Genomic DNA, 21,057 nt, shown 5'->3' with positions numbered 1-21,057 from the left:
TGCGCAGAAATTTGTTAACAAGGTTTACAAAATACTAAAATCTTACTAGAATTCACAGAAATGCTCTGTCCAGTGGCTAAAGAGATAACCGCAAACCTAGCAGCTTCAATACCTTAAACATTATTTGAATAACTGTCCCTTGGGAAAAAAAAAGACAGCAGTCACCAGTAGCAGTGGTTGAGGTACACTTCTGCAGTCAAGCACTGGAAAAATAGCTATAAAATTGTTTGAGTCACACTGGAAGGCGATCAAATATGACCTGTCCATGGTATGAGGAAACAAAGAACGCATAGTATTTATCAAGTAACTGCTTTGTACCAGTACTAAAATTCTTAAATAATGACAATAATAGGAATAATACAAATAAAAACAGAACAACATAGAGCAATCAAATCAAAATGAGCATAAAAGTGTTTGGAAAGGAGCTTGCTTCTGTAAAGCTTGTTAACAATGCTGATCATCAACAACATAACTGATCTATATTTCACTGTTCATTGATCAAATATTTTGACTACTAACAGAAGCATTTTAAATACAGAATTGTACAGTGTCAGTACATAACTCCTTTAGTTGTTAAACTCAGTGGTTAAGATATTGCTTGTCAGTTGAGCTCTGGTAAATATAGCTACCAACTCTAAGACAGTCCCAATTCCAAAGTAAAAAATATGAACATCTCAACAGAGACTTCTATCATGTGCCTGGTGAGTATAAAGAAACTTTGTTAATGATAGAGCAATCTGAGAGTGTGTCTATTCTGAAATTATAGGCAATATCAATTCCTACCCTAAAAGAAGGGTACAGATATAGAAGAAACCTGTATATATATTTAAATCTAATTTTAGTGCTGAAAAAAGTAGGAGTATTTAAACCCGTGCACTGAATAATGTTCATATAATGTGTGCTCCTGCTGTCAAAAAGGATAAAGACTGGCATTGGTGGGTCTTTTATCATACACTTCCAAAATAACAAAAAAATAATTCTTATATTTTGTTCCCTTTTGACTACTTCATTTTGATAGTAAGTTATTACCTCCAGGTTCCTCAAAGGAGGAAGTACTTGGGCCAAAAGTATTGCTAACTTCCCCAGGCTGTTAAAAACTACTGCACTAAGTTTCATAGGACATAATAGACATGGAAAAAATTACTTAACCATCCATGAGCCACAAGATGATTCAGATGATCCTTAGTTATATTTCATCATTAGAAATATTTACTGTCTCAATACATCTTATTTCAAGGACTTGCTATCCATTAAAATGCTTATAAATTTATCAGTAAGTGATGTATTTTACATTCCTCCTCCATCCTCATGTGATGACAATAATTCTTAAATAATACTAGAACTTGGTAGAGTTATTTAAAGTCATCGGTACTCTCTTAAGGGTTTTATTATGAGATTTTTAAATACTAGTCTTACCACCCCTGGGAAGATTTTCTGTAGCCTGTCTGCTGCTGCAAGTGCCTTTGGCTTCCCACCGCTAAGACAGTCCTCAAATTCGTACAGTGGCTGTCGCACAGGATTGGAGTAGGAGATCCTCGCGTTGTCAACAAATGTAATCTTCCTCACTCCCCAACCCTAAACAAGAAAGTAATTTGTATATAATGGGCTTAGCCATATACTTTTGTCTCTCCAATGGCAAAAAATTAAAAAAAGCTTTATTCAGTTTTCCTAGCAAGATCAAGCTACAGAAGCTTTTGAAGCCATTCACAGCAACAACCTTTTACTTACTCTGAACTTAGAGAAGAGGTAAATTGGTTTGTCTATATTTAGCAGTAATCAGTCAAAAGCTACAGAATTCAGTGGGATGTGGTAAACATCCTTGAAAGCAAATAACAGCACAGCTACTTATTTCACATGCTTCACTGTGAATTTGATTTTGTTTAATATTTGTTTCCAGAATTTTTCAATCTTACATGAATTCAATACAAATTATTATTCTGTTAAGGTTCTCTTACTAGCTACTATTTGCAGAATTTCAAGTCACTTCCATACACCACAGATCTTACCTCTTCCCTGCAACTTATAATACAAATGTGTACATTAATACAGAGGAATAAAGTTTTTCCCTGCGTGCCATGGCCACTGCTCAAAAAAAAAAAATCATACAGAAATCTAGAGAAAGAGCAGATTTTTATGATTAATTCAAGACTTACCATCAAGGTCCTTGCAACACTACAACCTAGAGTACCAGCTCCTAGCAGCAGACACTTGGCAGACACAATTTTTTCCAAATCAAGCGTAGGGACCAACCGCCAGCACATCAATTTCAAATTAAGATCCACCGATGATTCTGCTAACCTACGTCAGAAAAAAAAAATAGTAACAATGCTTCTGAATGTGTTCTTGTGCTTTTTTTTTTTTTCAGAGCAATTAATTATTTCACCTGAGGAAGTTCTGTTGTTGCTGTTTTTAAAAAGGAGAGAAAACAATGCGACAGACCATTATGTTTTCCCTCCTTAAGGCACATGCCAGTAGTTCTAACACCCTTCCCTTCCTCTGTATTTGATCTCCGCTGCCTTTTGGCTTTCCTTTGTTTTTACTGTTGATGGCAATGAACCCATGTTTTTTCTGATCTCCAAAGTTATTATTATCTTTTTGCCTTATTTCTCCTTTCTCACTAGGTCTGAGATCTATTGTTCTACTACCTTTCTGCTATATGATGGTATTCAAGTGCATGAACATACTACTTATGGACACGGATTCTGAAGACATGAATGGGCCAAGAGAAGAGGAGGGCCTTAGTTCCCCGATAAGAAATAGAAGTGATTAGGTTGACATATTTAAATTGAGCTTTTCCTTTCACCAACAAATCTACATTAAAAAAAACCCTGCTAAATATATACAAATGGATACCTATACCTATTTCTCCAAAGCTGCAACTGCACTGCTTAAAATGGCATAGGAAATCACTACTGAAAGAAGTTTCTAAGGGCTTCTGAAAAAAAAATAAAAATAAAAAAAATTAGTAGCAAAATTGATGCAAGCATGAAAATAAAGTGCCTCAGTCAAGATTCCTTTCCAGTTAAGCTGAATGGTAAGACAGACCATTTGTCCATATATTTGTTTCTTTTTTATTTATTTTAAATAACACCAATTATTATACTTGCTCTCTCAAGAAAGTAAGTTCTTTGTGGACATTCTGAAGGAAAATGAGGTAAGGAATCCAGGTTTAACTTAATGTCATTTTTTACATATTCATCAAAATAGGAAGTCTTAAAGCACTCATCAAATAAGTTTATTACAAGCCATCCATCCATAGAGCATGGTAAAATATCTGAAGAAAAAAAAAAAAATCTATCCAGAGCATGACTATCTCATTCACTTCCCTGATTCCTCCTCACATAGGGGAGTATTGCTTCACACAGAACAGTAATGCTTGTCCCTCTCATACAATCTCTTAAGCTTCTTTGGCCTCTCGTCTTCCTGACAGTTTCATTCCTTTATACAGTGAAAATTATGCTCATGATGTATCTAGCACATTATTTGTTGAACAATTGGTCAAAATCACAACTGACAAGGCTGTCAGATTACCAACATTCTGTGAGAATTAAAAGTCAGTTTGTAAAAGTAAAGAAGGTGAAATTGCATTTACTTAATTGATTAAAAGCCCTCATATGAGCCTTCCCTAATGTCTACCCTAAATTGACATAATTGCAAGACAAAAACTGCTTAGCTTGTTAGGTAAAATAGGTTAACCTAAATGATTAGGTCAACATGCCCTGACAATCTCAAAGTCAGGCACCCACATGTAGTCAGTGAAAGCAGATGAGCCAAAAGGTTGTAGAACTAGACTGTTTTCAATCCCCTATCATATATCATGCGCAAAATGATAAAAATTACTAAAGTCACGTTTCCTGTCACATCCTAACAATTTCAAGAGGCTGAACTGTTCTCCATATTTATTTTCATTATATTTAACAACCTGCAGGTTACAGAATTCAGTAAAAAACACAGGTCTATAACATTATGACCCATGTTCCACTAAGTTTTACATAATGTTTTTGAAATTTTAAGCTAGTGTCACAAACTGTAAACACTTCTGCTGGATGCCGTGCACTCTTCTCTAATAAGATCTGTACCTCCACCAGGACCATCCAGAGATTGAGTGATACATATGCATGGAATATTCTTTGGAAAACTATTTGGTAATATATGTCTTACTGTATATTCTTAACTAACAGACAGATAGTCCTCACATTTCAACTTGGTATGGCTTAAGCCCAACTGGAGGAAACTACAGAAATCTAGAAGATGATAAACAAACCTTTTTGGATCCATACACTCACTAAGATTGACCATCCTTGGGCCCATGCCTCCCTTTTGGTTTTTCTCCCATCCAACAGCTTTTGGGCAATCTGTTTCTCAAAGATGGAAGGAAAGAAGGAAAGAGAATTGAAGCCTTAGTATCACAGGATAGAAAAAAGTTTTGTTGGATTTAACATTCTTAGAAAAAAATAAACCTGTAAACAAATAATCCGCATCTTAGTGTGTGTGGCTATACAAGTGTTGCTGGCTCATATCTAATGAAACTATGGCTTCTTGGAGAAACACTTCCCTATAAGGTGCCTGGTGTGCTGTTTTTTGCCTGTTTAGCTTGCTTCAAACCTAAGATGGAGACAGCATCATTCCTCATCAAGCCTCATGATCCTGAGCATTAAACAGACTGCCACATTCAGCATTCAGTAAATTCAGAATTAACTACAATAAGTTTTGCCAAGTTCAATCATATTCCTCACCATATTCCTGAGACTTCATTTGTAAGTTCAGTAGAGAATTACATATCCTAATTATACAGTAATTAAATTACAACTATCATATATAAAGCATTTAGAACTTCTTAGATTAGATGAGGTAGAAAAAAAAAAATCATGCTGTCCTGTACGTAGAAATTAACTCTGAGTTTATGCTCTAATGTTACAAGCTTATTGCATGTGAGACTGAAGAAACAATCCCACTCTGTAGCAGGCTTTTACCTCTTCATAAATATACAGAAAATTTATACCACAGAAATTCACCATCATATGCATTTGCCAAGGACCGTGTACAAATTTTAAGAAAAGACTGCTTTTTAATCGCTATATATAGCATGAAATACCGTAAGTTACCATCTAACTTCTGTATTTCTTATGATACCAGCAGGACTTTTTCCTCAAATGTTCTCTTTAAATCTTGTTACTAATTCAAAAAAGAGTTTTTTTTTTTTTTTTTTTTTTTTAAATAAGGAACCATTTCATTACAGATATCGAATCTAACCAAGATTCAAGTGATTTTAAATTCACTCAAAATAAGTCAGTTTAGGCAATGATTCTGCAGTAATATTTTTTTCCTTCTTCACAGTGATAAAGGATAGAGAAAAAAGGGAAAGGTTTGGTTTTTTAAACTAGTTACCTTGACCAAAGGCTCTCTGTGGAAGTTTTATTTCAAAGATGATGCTGTGTGTTATGTCTCTCACCCCTTGCATGGTTCTGTCTCTGAAGCAGAGCACTTCAACTGTCTGAAGGACACTCCCCCTGACAATTAAAAAAAACTCACATTCAACTTTAGTAGGAAAGGAATTTTCTTTTAACATTACTTCACAAAGCTTCAGTCTCTTGCAGATTCTACTTTTGTTGTTGTTAGTACTGTAACACTACTGTTCTTATTAACTATAAAAAAACCACAGTTGCTTAGTGCGTGAAAATGACCGCTTTGTTGTGGAACAGTTCCAATGAAATGACACTGGCAGCCTGTCCTCTGTTGTTTATATCATGCTGCTGGACAAATAGCACATTTAGAAGAATGAAAAGCAGAAAAGTATCAGACCATGTATCAGGTGAAATGATGTACACCTGTACTTCCCCATGGCACAACCAAAACTGGATAGTTCTTCATGTAATATCATTTTTCCTTCTTATAATTCAGCTCCAAATGAAAGACTTAGAGCTTTCATGCCTAAAAACCTCTGAATCCTAGAATGTGTAAATTAGAATGCATAAAGCACTCCAGGTACTTGCACATCCTTCAGCCCAGAAAATGCTGCGCCTAATTGAGGATCTCTTCTTCCTAATGTGCTTTCTGTAATAAAATGTAAAGGCCAAAACTATGAAAATACAACTTAATTATGTTCTTGTTACATTAACCCAATTTTAGTTAAATACTTTTATGCTATGGTATTTGAAAAGAGTATCTCCAACTATTACCCAACAAAAAAAATCAAGATGGTAATTCTAGGTTTTCTTGTAATGTATCTGATATTCAAACTTTAGGGCTACTATCAGTTGGCATTAATTATATCACAGAACACTTTTTAAAATATTTAAAACACCTAGAGCCTAAAAGGAGGGTATTGACATGGTCTGAAGCGTGCACACGTGAGGATAAGAAATAATAGGAACTTGTAACAGATAGAAGTAAAAAAAAAGGAGTTAATACATGAAAACAGAACCACTAAAGGTGAGTCATCTCAACGTCAGGATATTTCAAGGAATGAAGTTAAGCCTCAGACCCATGATGCAAAAAATGTCATGGAGAAAAAAAATGCCTAATTTGACTCTAATCAAATAAATAATCTCTGGGAAATAATTAAACATACCATTTATGAGCTGCCAGGATCAGGAAATTTCTCAGTGGCCATCCTGGATAGTGGGATAAATTACATGGGTCATAAACTCCAACTGTCACCTGCAAAAAAAATTGCTCTAAATGAAAACTTACCTGTGCATACTAATACTTCATTCATGATAAAAGTTACCTGCCATTTTTCATGTAAGACGTTTGGACAGAAAATGACTACATGCATTTTACATACTTAGAAGTGTTTACTGCATGGTCACACTAGATTTAAGTCAAACGTTTGCCAGAGCTTTGAGAGTTGTTCATTTTAGCTTCTTTACAGACACTCATATTTCACTACAGTATGTCTACTTTCCTTTCATTCATTAAACATGGCATTAGTAAGTTGCTCCAGTTTCATAAACTAGCAGGAAGTTAATTCAGCAACAGAAAAAAAGTTTTTCTTCCAGGGGAGCAAGCTCAACTGGCTCCCTGAACACTGCCAGGCTCCAGAGTCAGTATCATCACTGTATCAATGATTCAATAAATCTTATCTGATAGTTCTAAAATTTTGGCATATCCCTCCAAAAAAAGGCATTTACAAAGAAATACATTCCAGATATTTACAGATTTTGTATATCCCTATCTAATTAAGTATTCTCTTATTACTGTTACCACATCCAACAAAACCTTAAAATATATGAATACTACATTTCATTAGACAAATAAAAAGTGTTCTACATTATAATAGCATTGTAGTTAGTGATTGGAAAGCTTTAATCATTATGATAACACTTTCAAAAATTTATGTTGTTCCTGTTTTGATAACAAGGGAGACAGTAAAAAGACCACGAAGAACCCAGATTTCAAACCGTTAATCTAATGTAACTTGGCTTATAGGTAAGAACTTAGAGACACTTAACTCTTGACACAGAAATCAAGCCAAGCTGGTGGTCTTCAGCTATTCACCGTATCCATTCATTGGCCAACCACGCTGCCCAGTTCAGCATTATAGACAATCTCCAAATTATTTGTAAATTAAACATGTGCAGGTTATTAGAAGATGCACAATTCTCATTACCTTCCCTTCTTGGTCTTGAAAGAAACTATCCCACTTTTTGAGCAAAGATATCACCACAGAATTGTCATGATACTTGATTAAAAAATAAGGCAAGGCTGTAACCCCTTCTGTCTGGCAAAGGTCATCATATGCTTTCTGAAGTGCTTGAATCTAAAAGCAAAAAGATAACTGAAACCAACAGTTGTAATGCTCTTATACGGAAACATTGAAATTGTTTTAGCATTTGGAAATAAAGCGCGTTCAGAAATTTTAAAGTTTATTATTACCACAGTAACTGAAATCAAAAATTCAGTTGCTAAAATTGTAATTGTCAATGCAAATTTGAAATGAGCACCATCACCACTGCTGCAAACTGCTCTACCAACAAAAGTTTAAAAAAAGAAAATTTCATTTTGGTAGTCATAACAGCTTGATAAATAAATCTATTCCCCTCTATTACTAGCATGGAAACAGTGTCTGATTTGTTTCCAAACTACAAAAATACTCAGTACAGGATTAAGTACTGGTAAACACTGATCACCATACTACACCATAGACACTTAATCATTCAATCCATTTTGTCATCTATTTCCAGTGTTCAGTCAAAATTCTTCCATCTTTGGACAATTACAGAGATATTTTCAGTGTTTATTTCTGTAAGAGTAGTAAGGGTCGTGTGAGAATAAGAGAAGCGTTCTCCACTGAATAAAAAACAAAACTTTCTCATGGATTATGACATCAAAAGCCATTCAAGGTTTCACATTAACTTCTGTCAGAGAAGAAAGCACATCTGGGAAAGTTGGTTTTTTGTTCTTTTACACTGAAATATGAATCAAACTATCAAAAATTAACTTTTCTACTAAAATACTCACTACCCATTTTTTCTTATGCATAAGAAAAATGCATAAAATATTACTCACTATCATATCATATTATTATGCATAAAATATTACTCACTACCCATTCTTTTCTTATTATTTTCTTACTAAGAATTTTGTAATTGCTAATCACTAAGCACACACTGAGTATGTCCCTTTTAAAACGTATCTTTAAGTAGTCATAAGTTTCAAGAACATGGCTATATATTCAATAAGATGAATAGGAAAAATTAAGGTAAATACAACTAACTCCAAGAACTGTCTGCCACATCTGCATTTAACTTAATAAAGCTGAAACAACGTTAAAGTGACAGATATTATACAATAAAAAGAGGTAAACAACAACAACAAAAAAAACAAGTAGAAATAAGGAGAGATTTTAAAAGAAATTAGGTTTTCAAATTAACTCAGTACATGCTAAAAAAAAAACAAAACAACTGCATTTTACAGCCCATAAAACCCCTTCATGCTTTATGCGGAGTTCGTAACATTTGGTATTAAGTATACCTGATTTAAAGAGAACCTGTCACCAAGACACACTGGTTTCTGAATTATATGTATTCCATCAGGAAAGCAGAGAGCAGGGTAGCAAAACCAGTAATAGAAGTGGTACTTTTTTAAATCCTAGAAAAAGAAAAATAAGATTAGATAACAGATATAAAAATTGAAATATTTTCTGAAATACTGATCATTACTGACGGTTGATGATACTAACCATAGTTCTTACTTGAAAATGCACTGTCACGATTTAAAAAAAATAATGAAAAAAATACTAGACTTCCTTTCTCCACATACATTTTTATTTAGGATTTAAACAGACAACGCGTGTACAATGCTTTCATTCTTGTTAGAGCACTATGCATTAGAAGTTTAAATTTTTTGAACATGAAAGTTGTTTTACTAAAATCTGTAAGGCAGTCATTCTCATACATTTGAAGAAAACAAGCTGAGATGGCATCAGCATTTTTTAAATACATTCTACTTTTTTTTTTTTTTTATATCTGTACATGTGAATGACTTAGAGTTTTTTGTTGTTGTTGTTGTTGTTGTTTTAAAGTGTTCTGGGATATATTAAATGTCTGAGAATGACCCTAATAACACTAACATAGCAATAATAATTCACTATTTCTCCTACAAAGAAACTACTACTTTTCCATTTCAATGCCGTAAGTATGTAAGACATTATCATTACTCACTGCAAATGTCAACAGCAGGAACCTGTTCAAAAGCATAGGATTTTCGAGCGCAGCTCCGGATTTTATCGATTGCCATATCTGTCATTGATAGTGGAGCCAAGAAAGAAGAGAAAGGACAGAAAATGCAAAGACAATATGAGAACAACTGAAATGTTCCCATCATCCAGCTGCAGAAGAAATACTGAAATTAATACTCCCAGTAATCCCCTGGGATTTTTTCCCACTAATCTCATCCACACTATTATGCACACTAAAAGGACTCTAAAGGTACCATAGGCATGTACTATCTAACACAAACTACAAATGCTGGGGACCAAGTGGAGAACTAAATCAAACAAAATAAACCTCACCAGGAAAAGTCTGTCACGTATGTGAGCTATTAGCACTGCCGTAATACAGAACATACTGTGATGCTAATATAGCCCTTTATTATTCTCACTGTTTCATTCACAGGATCTGCAGATACTAGATTTGTGAATAACCTAGTATGAGATTTAACTAAAAAACAGAGACAATGAGGAATGCAATGCACAGCACGTTGGTGAGACATGAAGCTATAACATATGCGAGGAAGAGCTGTTTGAGCTTTGCCTTAGAAATAATAAAAAATCTGCAAGAGTGAATAAAGCTTTCTGACCTTCCCAGTTTCTCTGAGGATAATTAAAGTTACCACATTGTATCTGCCACTGACAGGGAAGTACTCCACCACAGGAATACAAGCCTTGAGTGATGATATACAGGAAAACTTTGCTACTCAAAGCCAGCAGGCATCCAATAAATCTATTTAAGGAAATCAAAGACTAGTCAAAGTACAGTGTCTCCAAAATTAAAAGGCTGTCTTTGTCTGATTTTCTCTTGTCCCTAAGCCATGACAGTTAATTTAGTTGGTTACAGTGCAAGCAGATAAGCCCTTCCTTTGACAGACAACTTTTTCTCACTTTACCTCAATCTTCTGGCTGTTTCCCATCACTTTATCACACAGATGGATTGAAGAAACCTACAGTTTAAACCAGACACTTGCTGGTTTCTGGTGTCAAAACAAATTATAAGATGTACTCTGGCACCTCTGGTAGCACCATTAAATTTAGATTGTGGCTTAGAACACCAAATGAAGTTCTTGAAGTGTAATTTGCTATTCTCTTGCAAAGAAGAGTAAAGAAAAAAAATAAGTATCAAACTACTGTCTCCATAATAATTTAAATCCTAAGGCTACTATATGGGTGAGTATGGACAGTATATTCAATATTCAGGCCAGAAACTAAAACACTTCACTGTTGACTTTCAACGCTACTTCTCTACCAATTGATTTGATTTTTAACCTTACCTCATTTGCTTCTTTCTCCAGAAGTGATTTCTTATCACAAGACTTGAAAGTCTCAAAAGTGTTGGTATTATACAATGTTCCAAAAGCAGGACAGCAACGTGCTGGTATTGAAGCATTCCTGAATAAAAGAAAAAAAACTCTGAGAATTGTATGCTAAGGTCTTTAACACAGCAGAAGCAGCAGTTGTTATCCTACATTGTGGGGTTGTCCAAAAACTGAAAAATGATGAGGCACAGTAATAAGAGCTAACAAAAGCTCTAGTAAAAACATTTTTATGATCACAATGCTTTATTGAATATGGATTGATATGGATTTACGCTTCGTTGGGTTAGAAACTGGCTGGATAGCCAGGCCCAAAGAGTTGTGGTGAATGGAGTTAAATTTGCTGGAGTCTGGTCACTAGTGGCATTCCCCAGGGCTCGGTACTGGGGCCAGTCCTCTTTAATATCTTCATCAATGACCTGGATGAGGGCATTGAGGGCACCCTCAGTAAGTTTGCAGATGACACCAAGTTAGGTGCGTGTGTCGATCTGCTCGAGGGTAGGAAGGCTCTGCAGGAGGATCTGGATAGGCTGCACCGATGGGCTGAGGTCAACTGCATGAAGTTCAACAAGGCCAAGTGCTGGGTCCTGCACCTGGGGCACAACAACCCCAAGCAGAGCTACAGGCTGGGAGATGAGTGGTTGGAGAGCTGCCTGGCAGAGAAGGACCTGGGAGTGATGGTGGATAGTCAGCTGAATATGAGCCAGCAGTGTGCTCAGGTGGCCAAGAAGGCCAACGGCATCCTGGCTTGTATCAGGAACGGTGTGACCAGCAGGGCTAGGGAGGTGATCGTCCCCCTGTACTCGGCTCTGGTGAGGCCGCACCTCGAGTACTGTGTTCAGTTTTGGGCCCCTCGCTACAAGAAGGACATCGAGGTGCTTGAGTGGGTCCAGAGAAGGGCGATGAAGCTGGTGAGGGGCCTGGAGAACAAGTCCTACGAGGAGCGGCTGAGGGAGCTGGGCTTGTTCAGCCTGGAGAAGAGGAGGCTCAGGGGCGACCTTATCGCTCTTTATAAGTACATTAAAGGAGGCTGTAGTGAGGTGGGGGTTGGTCTGTTCTCCCATGTGCCTGGTGACAGGACGAGGGGGAATGGGCTAAAGTTGCGCCAGGGGAGTTTTAGGTTAGATGTTAGGAAGAACTTCTTTACCGAAAGGGTTGTTAGGCATTGGAACAGGCTGCCCAGGGAAGTGGTGGAGTCACCATCCCTGGAAGTCTTCAAAAGACGTTTAGATGTAGAGCTTAGGGATATGGTTTAGTGGGGACTGTTAGCGTTAGGTCAGAGGTTGGATTCGATGATCTAGAGGTCTCTTCCAACCTAGAAATTCTGTGATTCTGTGATTCCGTGATATAAGAACCTGTGCAAATGAACATGTACATGATGACTTCAAAAATAGTTCAGGCATCTATATTGCTTCTAGCGAGATTGAAGGAAGATTTAAAAATTCATTTCAAATATAAACTACTCATGACAAATGTGACATCCACAAAGAAAAAAATAAGACTGAACTTACATGTCAATGCTTCACTCACATCAACAGATATTTAGTTAAAAATTTGTGTTTAAAAAGACACCCCCAAGGAAGCCTAAACCACACAGAAGCCTGAGTAGCTAATACAGTTTGTAACATCAGCAGCTAGAGACCCTGTTTTTTGTAAATAACTTCACAGACCCGATTGATTTGAATCCTTTAACATCATACTCCTGACCTGATGATTCTGATGACTGCTAAAGCCCACATACAGCCGTTTGTATATGTGATGTATAGTTTACAGGCTTTTTTTTTTTTTTTTGGAAAAGCTAAAATGGAACTTCATCATCTAAACAGACTACCTAAGGTACAGAAACAATTAGAGGAAACTCCTTCAGCAGAAGGAATAATTATGTACTATGTAAGTGAACTTTCCATCATTTTATTTTTCATAACAGTGAGATCAAATACCACGGTACCATACATTTTTCCCTAACCTGAAATTCCTGTTCCCATATCAGAGATTTCTTCCAATTGCACTTCACTGAACAAGCTTTCAGTATAATGCCGAAAGGTCCTTACATAAAAATGAACAGAGTAAAGTGTCCTATGAAATTATCTCAAAACACACTATGCCTTGTTTGGTCAGGATGTTCCTGTGAGGAAGAGAACGTCAATTCTGTGATCTACAATTTTGTGATCCACCAATTTAAAACATATAAGGCATTAACTATGAAGACCTCTTCTGTGCCTACATTAGCTACACTAACTTAGGCTTTTGCTCTAGCAGAAAATTAAGGTGAGGAAAAAAAAAAGACTTCCCCTCTCATCTCACTTTTGCTGCATACACTGGACAATTTTGTTCTAGCTTCCACTTCGTGAGTAAAAGCAAAAAAAAAAAAAAAAAAAAACCACAAAATTCCAGTCAAAAGTTAAATACTTTCAAAGATTCAAAGATAACACAATGTAACAACCAGGGATTGTAAAAACTATTTTGAGATCTTAATTCTAACAAAGAACATTCAAGTAAATAAAGATCCATGGAAAAAATTAATCAGATGACTGAAATATCCTTCTTTACACAGAAGAGCCTGTGAAAATGGGGGAAAAAAGGGTATTATATAAACACACATAAACAGTGAGTGAAATTGAGACTTGCCAGCATATTTGAAACCTGGCCCTTCAGATGAATACACTACTTCAAAACCAGGGCATTAGTGTTTGAGACTCATAGCAGCATCTCCACTGTTAAAGTTCACGAAAACGTATGTTTATTTTAATGTATAATTGGCCCAAGTGACATTCTGTCAAAGCATTACTGTTATACAAGAAAGCGTCTCCGTACCTGAATTAAGGTAAGCCCCCATACACACTTACATATCAAAGGCACTGAATTCCAACATCAGGCGAGCTGGCAAGCCCAAAGGATCACCTAGACAAAAAGCAGCAACATGCATCTTTTAAATAAAATACATGTATTTACAAAAAGAGTGAATAATCAAAGTTATCAATTACCCACAGACACACCAGAACTCACAGCTCATCTGGCGCTGTTTTCTAGTTCTAGCAATGTTTCAGCAAAATACCTAAAATATGTTACACGGCTACTTAGAGGAATGACAGGAGAAACCCAAGCTTCTAAGCACGATGTTCTGTTTCTGCATACCATTGTAGTAATATCCTTTGATAACTTTTGGAGTCTCATCCAGTCGGTACTCATTGAGTTTCTTCTGGGTTAGTTCATGCCAGAATCCTGCATCCAAGGCACTGCTGAAGGGAGCAAACTGCAGCTTTGAAATGCCAGGATCTACAGGATGGTGTGCCTCATTACTGGCAGTTGCCATGGTTGTAGTTTACTGTTAAACAAAGAAACAAGTTTTTATAAAAGCAGACTGGCAGTATAAGCATATACTCAACTGACCACATTACTCTTGACTACTTAAAATTTCTCTTTAATACATTGCGTTTCATTAAAGTATAGAAAGCCTTACTCCTCTGAACATCTAAGTTCTACTTTTCAAGCCATTCATCAGAGGTCTCTACAGTCAAAACAAAGTCTTTCCAATTTCTCGTATGTAAAGTTATTCAAGTTTATGTTCTGTTTGGCCAAGCTACCCAGCAGGACCTGACTTTCTGACACTCATTCCATGATTTCTCCTATTACATGGGATACTGCACGTGAATCACGTACTTCTGATTTATAACTTGTACAGTGCTGCTGCTGCAGATAAAAATAGTAAAACACTACACCCCATATCCACTATCTATATAACAGAAAGAACTCAGTCTAAAAACCTCTCAGTACCACTTAAGTTCTGATGGCATTTAAAATCAAAACTAACATTACATACATTTCATTTAACTGGGTCTTCTCTTCACCTCTCAGCCTGTGATGAGTTAAAGAGCTTACAGATTAGCAGTAAAACTAGCAGAGGAAAACAAACCAAGAGAAGTCTTACAGCCAGCGAAGGGCAAAGCTGGAAACAGAACCTAAAACTTCCTTAATAGTTTCACTTGCCATTTGAATGTCAATGTGATATACAAATCTAGATTTTCTTACACATTTTTCCTTCTATAGACTTTGTGTAAGTAGAACTTTTTTTTTTTAATTAAAAAATCAGCAGAAATCGCTATTCCATATCAGTATTCCTATAAGCCGAGTCTTCAATTCACAACACCTTTCCAAATTTAAGACTCCACACCAGAATGAGGAATGTATTAGCTAAACTGGGCAATTGTGTGCCTCTACTTCAACCACATATAACAGTCCCCTTGCTCACATTAGCACCAGCATCCACTTTGCCATGAGGTGTTTCAGCCGTCCCCCCATAACTCATCAAATAAAAATGTTGACATTCTCTGATTGAGAAGCTCCTAGTTACTGTCAGTATTCCTCCTGATGCCTACGCAGATTAACATGCAAGTTTCAGACAGTGCTTGACATGTGGAGGAACAGCACAAAGTATTCAAATGCACACCTGAGGAAGGGAAGGTCTGCCTGTTATGAGTTGCATTGCTTTAGACTAAATAGGTAATTTAAGCAAAAATGTTGCAGAACAAGGACTTGCTAGATATTAAAAATAAGATCCAACACATCCTTCTACCAAGCTAGTAACTGCTGCTTTCTAAGTGCAGAAAGGAAATCAACCGCTACCTTTTTTGGTTTTATTCACGATGCCTATCAAATCAATGATTTGAACTCTGGAATAATAATTTGGAAATTAATCCTTCAATTACCACATTGACTAAAATTTTAGTTTGCACAACATAATCGCATGTGATTGCTTTTGTTACTGGCCCTTCACAAAAGCCCTGCTACCTTTACACATACATCAATGGTAGGATTCTAGATACAGAAAAATTGGGATAGGGCTCCCGTGCTGTAGCATAGCTTGGATTAAATTGAACAGTTCCAAGATTACTGTTCCGTGAGGTCTCTTGTGCAACAGGATGAGCTTTCACAATTCTCTTTCCTTCTTTTTGGAACGGGGTAAGGGAATGAAAGGTGCATTTAATTTCTTAGTGACTGTCACATTGCCAACCTCTTCCCTGAAAGAAATTCTCAGATGTGTTAAAATTGTTCCAAGAAAGTCAAAGTTATGTATTTCCTTTTACAGTATTTTCTTTAAAAAAAGTCTTTGAGGTAATCCATGCTGTTCATTCTATGCTAAAATCATACAGATTTTAAAAGCCTTCTCTTACCGTAAAGGCTTTTCTTCCTTGCTGGTAAATTATGTATTTATCTGGCATGGGTTTGATGATTTCCACTTTTTTCCATCAAGATAACAATATATTTCAGTTCTGTCATTATGTCTACTTCAACCAGGATATTACAAACATGCCACTTCCTTTCACTTCATTTTTTTCCTATTTTCTTAACAGCTGGAATTTGTGGTAGCATGAACTGTTGAAGGCTTACTTATATATATAAAAAAAAAAAAAAAAAAAAAAACAACTCTCATGCCACTTTTATTAGCATGAAGAAAATGAGTTTCTTGAAAATTTCCATGTACAAGGACTGTAAGAAGTAGTATTGACTGTATGGAATTTTCTGACCATTTTCATAAACCTTTTTTTTTCCTGTATGTAAGATATAAGAGTCACATCAATTTATGTATTGGTAACCAGTTCATTTAACTTCTACAAATGCTTTACAGATTTTTTTTTGACTAAATGCCAAAGAAAGCTCATCATAAAACAGGCAATTGTGTGTCGTGTAGACATTAGCAATACCTGAGTCATATTACATTGCACATCGTGCCAAGATTTCTATAACACTTTTAATCAGAGGTTCAATAGCTGCCTAGACAATATTAATCCATTAAAGCCTCTCCTCCCCTCTTTGTTTTCTGAAGCAAGTTTGGAAAGCTATTACTTACTACTTTTTATAACTAATAACAAAGAAAGCAACATAAAGTCATTACTTTCCTTGCCAGACAACCTCTGTTATAAGTAGAAGTTTACTCATTCTCAGTTTCCTTTACGTTAAACTTTTTACCAGCAGAAAAGCAACATGCTAGGCAATAAAAGCATCTCCTATACCCAGGACAATTAACCCTGATGTAACTGCTGCTCTCGTTCAGCCTTTGGAACAGGTAAAGCTTTTACTTTAGCTTTTTCTATTATTAAGTCCACAACATACGCAACAACTGAAGCGTATTGCCAAACACTCCAAACGACCAAGAAGCCAGACGACAAGCCCTGGCAGCAGCGGAGCACCACACACCGAAAACAGCCACCTACAAGCATCCTCTGGGATGGAGCGTCAACTTCCTACTTATTGCCATTATTCCTGTGTCGAAATCATGGCTATTATGGAAGTGGAAGCACAAAACCAGGGGACCTCACTGTGCTGTGCAGATGTACGCAGAGCTGCACAGGCGATCACTGCCGATGCACTGATGCTTTATGGTGAGGGGCTCAACCCCCTTTAAAACATCCACGGAGTTACGGGGTTATACCCAGCGGGCGCAGCCCCCTAACACCCACACGCCCTCCCCGCAGCGCAGCCCCGGCGCTCACGAGGACCCCGCTGCCTCGGGAGGGACCGGGAGCCCCCCGCTGCCCCCCGGGGCACGGCCCCGCCGCCGCCTCTTGGCCCCACCGGGCCCGGGGGGACCGGGGCTGAGGGGCCGCGACCGCAGCCCCGGCTCCCGCCCCTCAGCGCCCGCTCACCGCTGCCCCGCGCCGCACTTCCGGCATTGCCGCCGGCCCGGCCGAGTGACGCCGTCCTGCCGCGGCCACGTGACCGGGAGGGGCTCCCCGTCAGCCAGGCGGGGCTTGCGCAGGGGCGGGCGGGCGGCGCTGAGGGGTGCGGGTGCGTGTTGCTGCTCTTCGGGGAGCGAGGGACCCGCGCGGTGGCGGGGGTGGTCGTGGAGAAGCATTCGGGGGTTTTAGGGTGCTGCAGTCGCAGCTGATATTCTGGAAGCGATCCGTGAAACGTGTGGTGCTGGAGCACCGGGGGATGGCGAAGGTTTGTGTCAGCAAACGCCCTCAGCCCGGGTGTGCGCGCAGCCCCTGCCATGGAGCCCCTGCCCCCAGCACGGTGCTGGGGAAGCGACCTGAGGGGCGCAGGGGGACCGCAACCTGGGTTGAATCCCCGCAGTGGGGCACCGAAAGTGCTCAACGCGTTGTGAAACAGCCCACAGCTGCTCTCGGGGGCTCTCCACTCAGGCTGGTACCAGGGCTGGCGATGTTAATTAACAACTAATTAATAATCACCATCACCCACCTGCGTGAGGAAACCCAGCTCAGGCCCAGAGATGACATCAAATAGGTACGCTGCAGGACTGGGCTGCCGAGAGGGTCAGAGGGCTGCAATGTATGGCATGAGAGGCTAGGAGAGCTGGGTTTGCCTCATGCAGAGACAAGGCTAAAGGGTTATGTGAGCTCAGGTCTCACATAACCCAAAGGGGCATTCCAAAGAAGATGGGGGCAAATCCTTCCCAGAGATGCACACAGTAAAGATGGAAGGAAATAGTTACATTCTGCAACAAAGACAGTTCTAAATACGGACTGAACATGGTTTGGAGATGGTAACTTTCCAGGCCTATGTAGTTCAGATTAGATTCTATTATATGGTTTAATAAAAATAATACATCTTTGGGTTTATGTAGTGCTTTTATGTAGTTTAGATCATTTAACGATCTAAATGATTTTTATACAGCATTCTCAGCAAATGAGATCACAAAGTACAGGCACACCAGCAAAATTATTTCCTCAATTTATTGAAAAAAAATACTGTCAAAAGTCACCTAGTCCTATGCTGTACACCTCTCACTGCTGCAGAGGTTGCATACTTAGAAAAATATGTTTTAACAAAGAACACAAGAAACAGTAGTGGTAGCAATATGCTGACAAAGGTATTGACTTGCCATGTTGGTAGATGCCTGTGAGCACCATCCGTAATTTCTCTGGCGCAGGCTGCTGACTCTGCTATGAGCACTCTGCTGTGAGACAGAGCAACATTTGTTACTCCTCAGGGGACTGAGTTGAGGGGTTATCCATGTCTAGTGAGGAGAAAATTAGGTTGCCATGTAGGAGACCTGAGCTCTGTTCCCAGGTCTGACTGTGCTGCTTTTGAAGACAGCATTATGCCTGATCAAAACAAATACATTTGATTTTATTAGATTTACTTATACAGTAAATATTATTTTAATTATATGGTATCAATGTATAGTAATGGGTGCTGTGTATTCCTTCTAAGGCATGTTTCAACTGAAACACAACACAGTTTAAACAAAATATCTCTGTAAACAAAACACAGTGGAAGGAATACAACAAATTTTGAAAATAAAAATATTGTTAGAATTAGCAGATGTCCATATGATTTTATTAATCACCATATATAAGCATACATCTCATCAGTGGGAGCTCTAATACTTTGTAACTGGTGGACATCTCAAATGGCAATTTTGTAGTAGACTGGTACATATGGTCATGTGTCTGAGCATGTGTAAAGTGTACATCACACATTTGCCTTTTTATATTTCTGTTTTAGACTGCCAGATAACTGTGTAGAAATGGTTTATTCTGGTGTCAGGTATATATTTTAGATAATTTGGAATTTGGGATAAAGATTGTAAACTATTTCCATGAGCTATTTCTCATACAGTGTAATTTGTATTTTTTTTCCCCTTCTAATTCTTCAATAGAAAAATAATTTGATGAAAATTAATAATTTTGTCATTGTATGTAATGAATAAACAAAAGTAAATGTGCATAGTATTTAAACTTAAGTGGCAGTTCCAAATGGGCTGTTTCTTATTCTGGTGTAAGGAATGCATGGACAGAAATTTGCAGGTGTATTGTTACACCTCATCTTTAGTTAGGAGGCTAGTCTTCTAGCATCTCTGATAGTGCTGCAAAAATATACCAATCTGCAGAATTCAGGACCTGCTCTATCCAGAGGTGTCTGTGATGCTTCCATATTAGTCCTTTAGGATTAGAAATATATTTTTAAAGCAAATCTTTCAGTCATTTTCATTTACTGCGCTAGCACAAAGAGCATCACAGAGTGGTTTCACAGAGAATGTAATGGATATCCTCTTAGTTATGGAATTAAGCCAAAGTGTGCACCAACACTACCATTTCCTTTATTGAGTTCCACATTTCCTGAAAGTAAGATGGAAAACGAAACATGTACTAGATGGCAGGATGCACTTCCAAACTGCGTCGCTCCCTTAATAAACTTAAGTAACGCACAGCACTTGGACCGGCACAAGAAGCCCAGAATTCTGCTCGTTGCCCGCTAGATGTCACAACTGAAACAGAAAAAACTGGGAGAGGACTTTTTTTTCTGTCTCAAAAGTTGATTGTTCTTACCACACCTTAAACAAAGTAGAACTCCAGTCCAAGAAATTCCAAGAAGTTCGTTATGTTCTTTTAAAGCTACGACTCCTCTGACCTTGTTTATTAACTGGAAAACACTGAAAATACTTATAGGAAACCACGCCTGGAATGTTCTATTGAGGCTTGGCCCCACATGGTAGTAGGCTTCTCCATTCTTTACCCTAACTTGCCTTCCTCTGCTTCTCTTGCATCTAGAGCCATTTGGATTGCTTTTTTTTTTTTTTTTTTTATTTAAGTGAAACAAACTGGTAAATCCTGTTACACACCTGGCTACCTGAAAGTTTCAAATAGGCAGTCTTCCGTTTTCCTGTTTTATTATTACCTATTGTATGCATCGCATCTGAGAAGTCTACTGTGACAATACCCTGTTTTTGTCATTGCCACGGTGACACTAAGATTATGGATAAAAATGAAAGGATACAAAATCATCCAGGCAGCTGTATTTGCCTAATTTTATCTATTCTATGTTTAAATGTTTTTAAATCATACCAGAGGTATTCTTTGTTTTAATGGTCGTCATTTTTAGACCAGCTTTCACTGATTTTGTTTTAGCTGCTGGTTCATGTATTAAAGCATTTTAAAGTAAGAAAAGTCAATTGTCATGATCAAGAGGATAGCCTTCTTGCTAAGCTAAGTAGCCCGTAGGTGAGCACGTTTCAGCCGTGTTAACTAATAATTGTGTATGAATTAGGATGCTGCTTTTTTG

The 21,057-nt window shown here is 37.7% G+C and overlaps 1 protein-coding gene across 10 annotated transcripts in view; it reads right to left on the bottom strand.

Moving 5' to 3' along the window:
- Window positions 1-17,783, bottom strand: part of ATG7 (autophagy related 7) — a 110,235-nt gene extending 92,452 nt beyond the window's left edge. For 4 of the 10 annotated variants that reach the window (XM_084530387.1, XM_084530393.1, XM_084530396.1 and 1 more), the window contains exons 1-12: window positions 17,676-17,783; window positions 14,167-14,356; window positions 13,878-13,932; window positions 10,990-11,107; window positions 9,666-9,743; window positions 8,977-9,093; window positions 7,613-7,762; window positions 6,572-6,660; window positions 5,389-5,510; window positions 4,265-4,361; window positions 2,154-2,298; window positions 1,417-1,575 (exon numbers count right to left, since the gene is read on the bottom strand). In XM_084530387.1, coding sequence (XP_084386513.1) covers window positions 1,417-1,575; window positions 2,154-2,298; window positions 4,265-4,361; window positions 5,389-5,510; window positions 6,572-6,660; window positions 7,613-7,762; window positions 8,977-9,093; window positions 9,666-9,743; window positions 10,990-11,107; window positions 13,878-13,932; window positions 14,167-14,344 — 1,308 coding nt within the window. In that variant the 5' untranslated portion in view covers window positions 14,345-14,356; window positions 17,676-17,783. Of the gene's footprint in view, window positions 1-1,416; window positions 1,576-2,153; window positions 2,299-4,264; window positions 4,362-5,388; window positions 5,511-6,571; window positions 6,661-7,612; window positions 7,763-8,976; window positions 9,094-9,665; window positions 9,744-10,989; window positions 11,108-13,877; window positions 13,933-14,166; window positions 14,357-16,202; window positions 16,403-17,142; window positions 17,482-17,675 lie in introns of those variants that run through there. The other 6 variants (XM_084530392.1, XM_084530394.1, XM_084530391.1 and 3 more) reach the window with 5 other exon arrangements.
- Window positions 17,784-21,057: the final 3,274 nt, after the last annotated feature.

Source organism: Aythya ferina (assembly GCF_964211825.1).
Source record: "Aythya ferina genome assembly, chromosome: 10".
Lineage (NCBI taxonomy): Eukaryota > Metazoa > Chordata > Aves > Anseriformes > Anatidae > Aythya > Aythya ferina.
The sequence above is the reverse complement of the archived record's forward strand: the minus strand, read 5'-3'. Positions and strand labels throughout refer to the sequence as shown.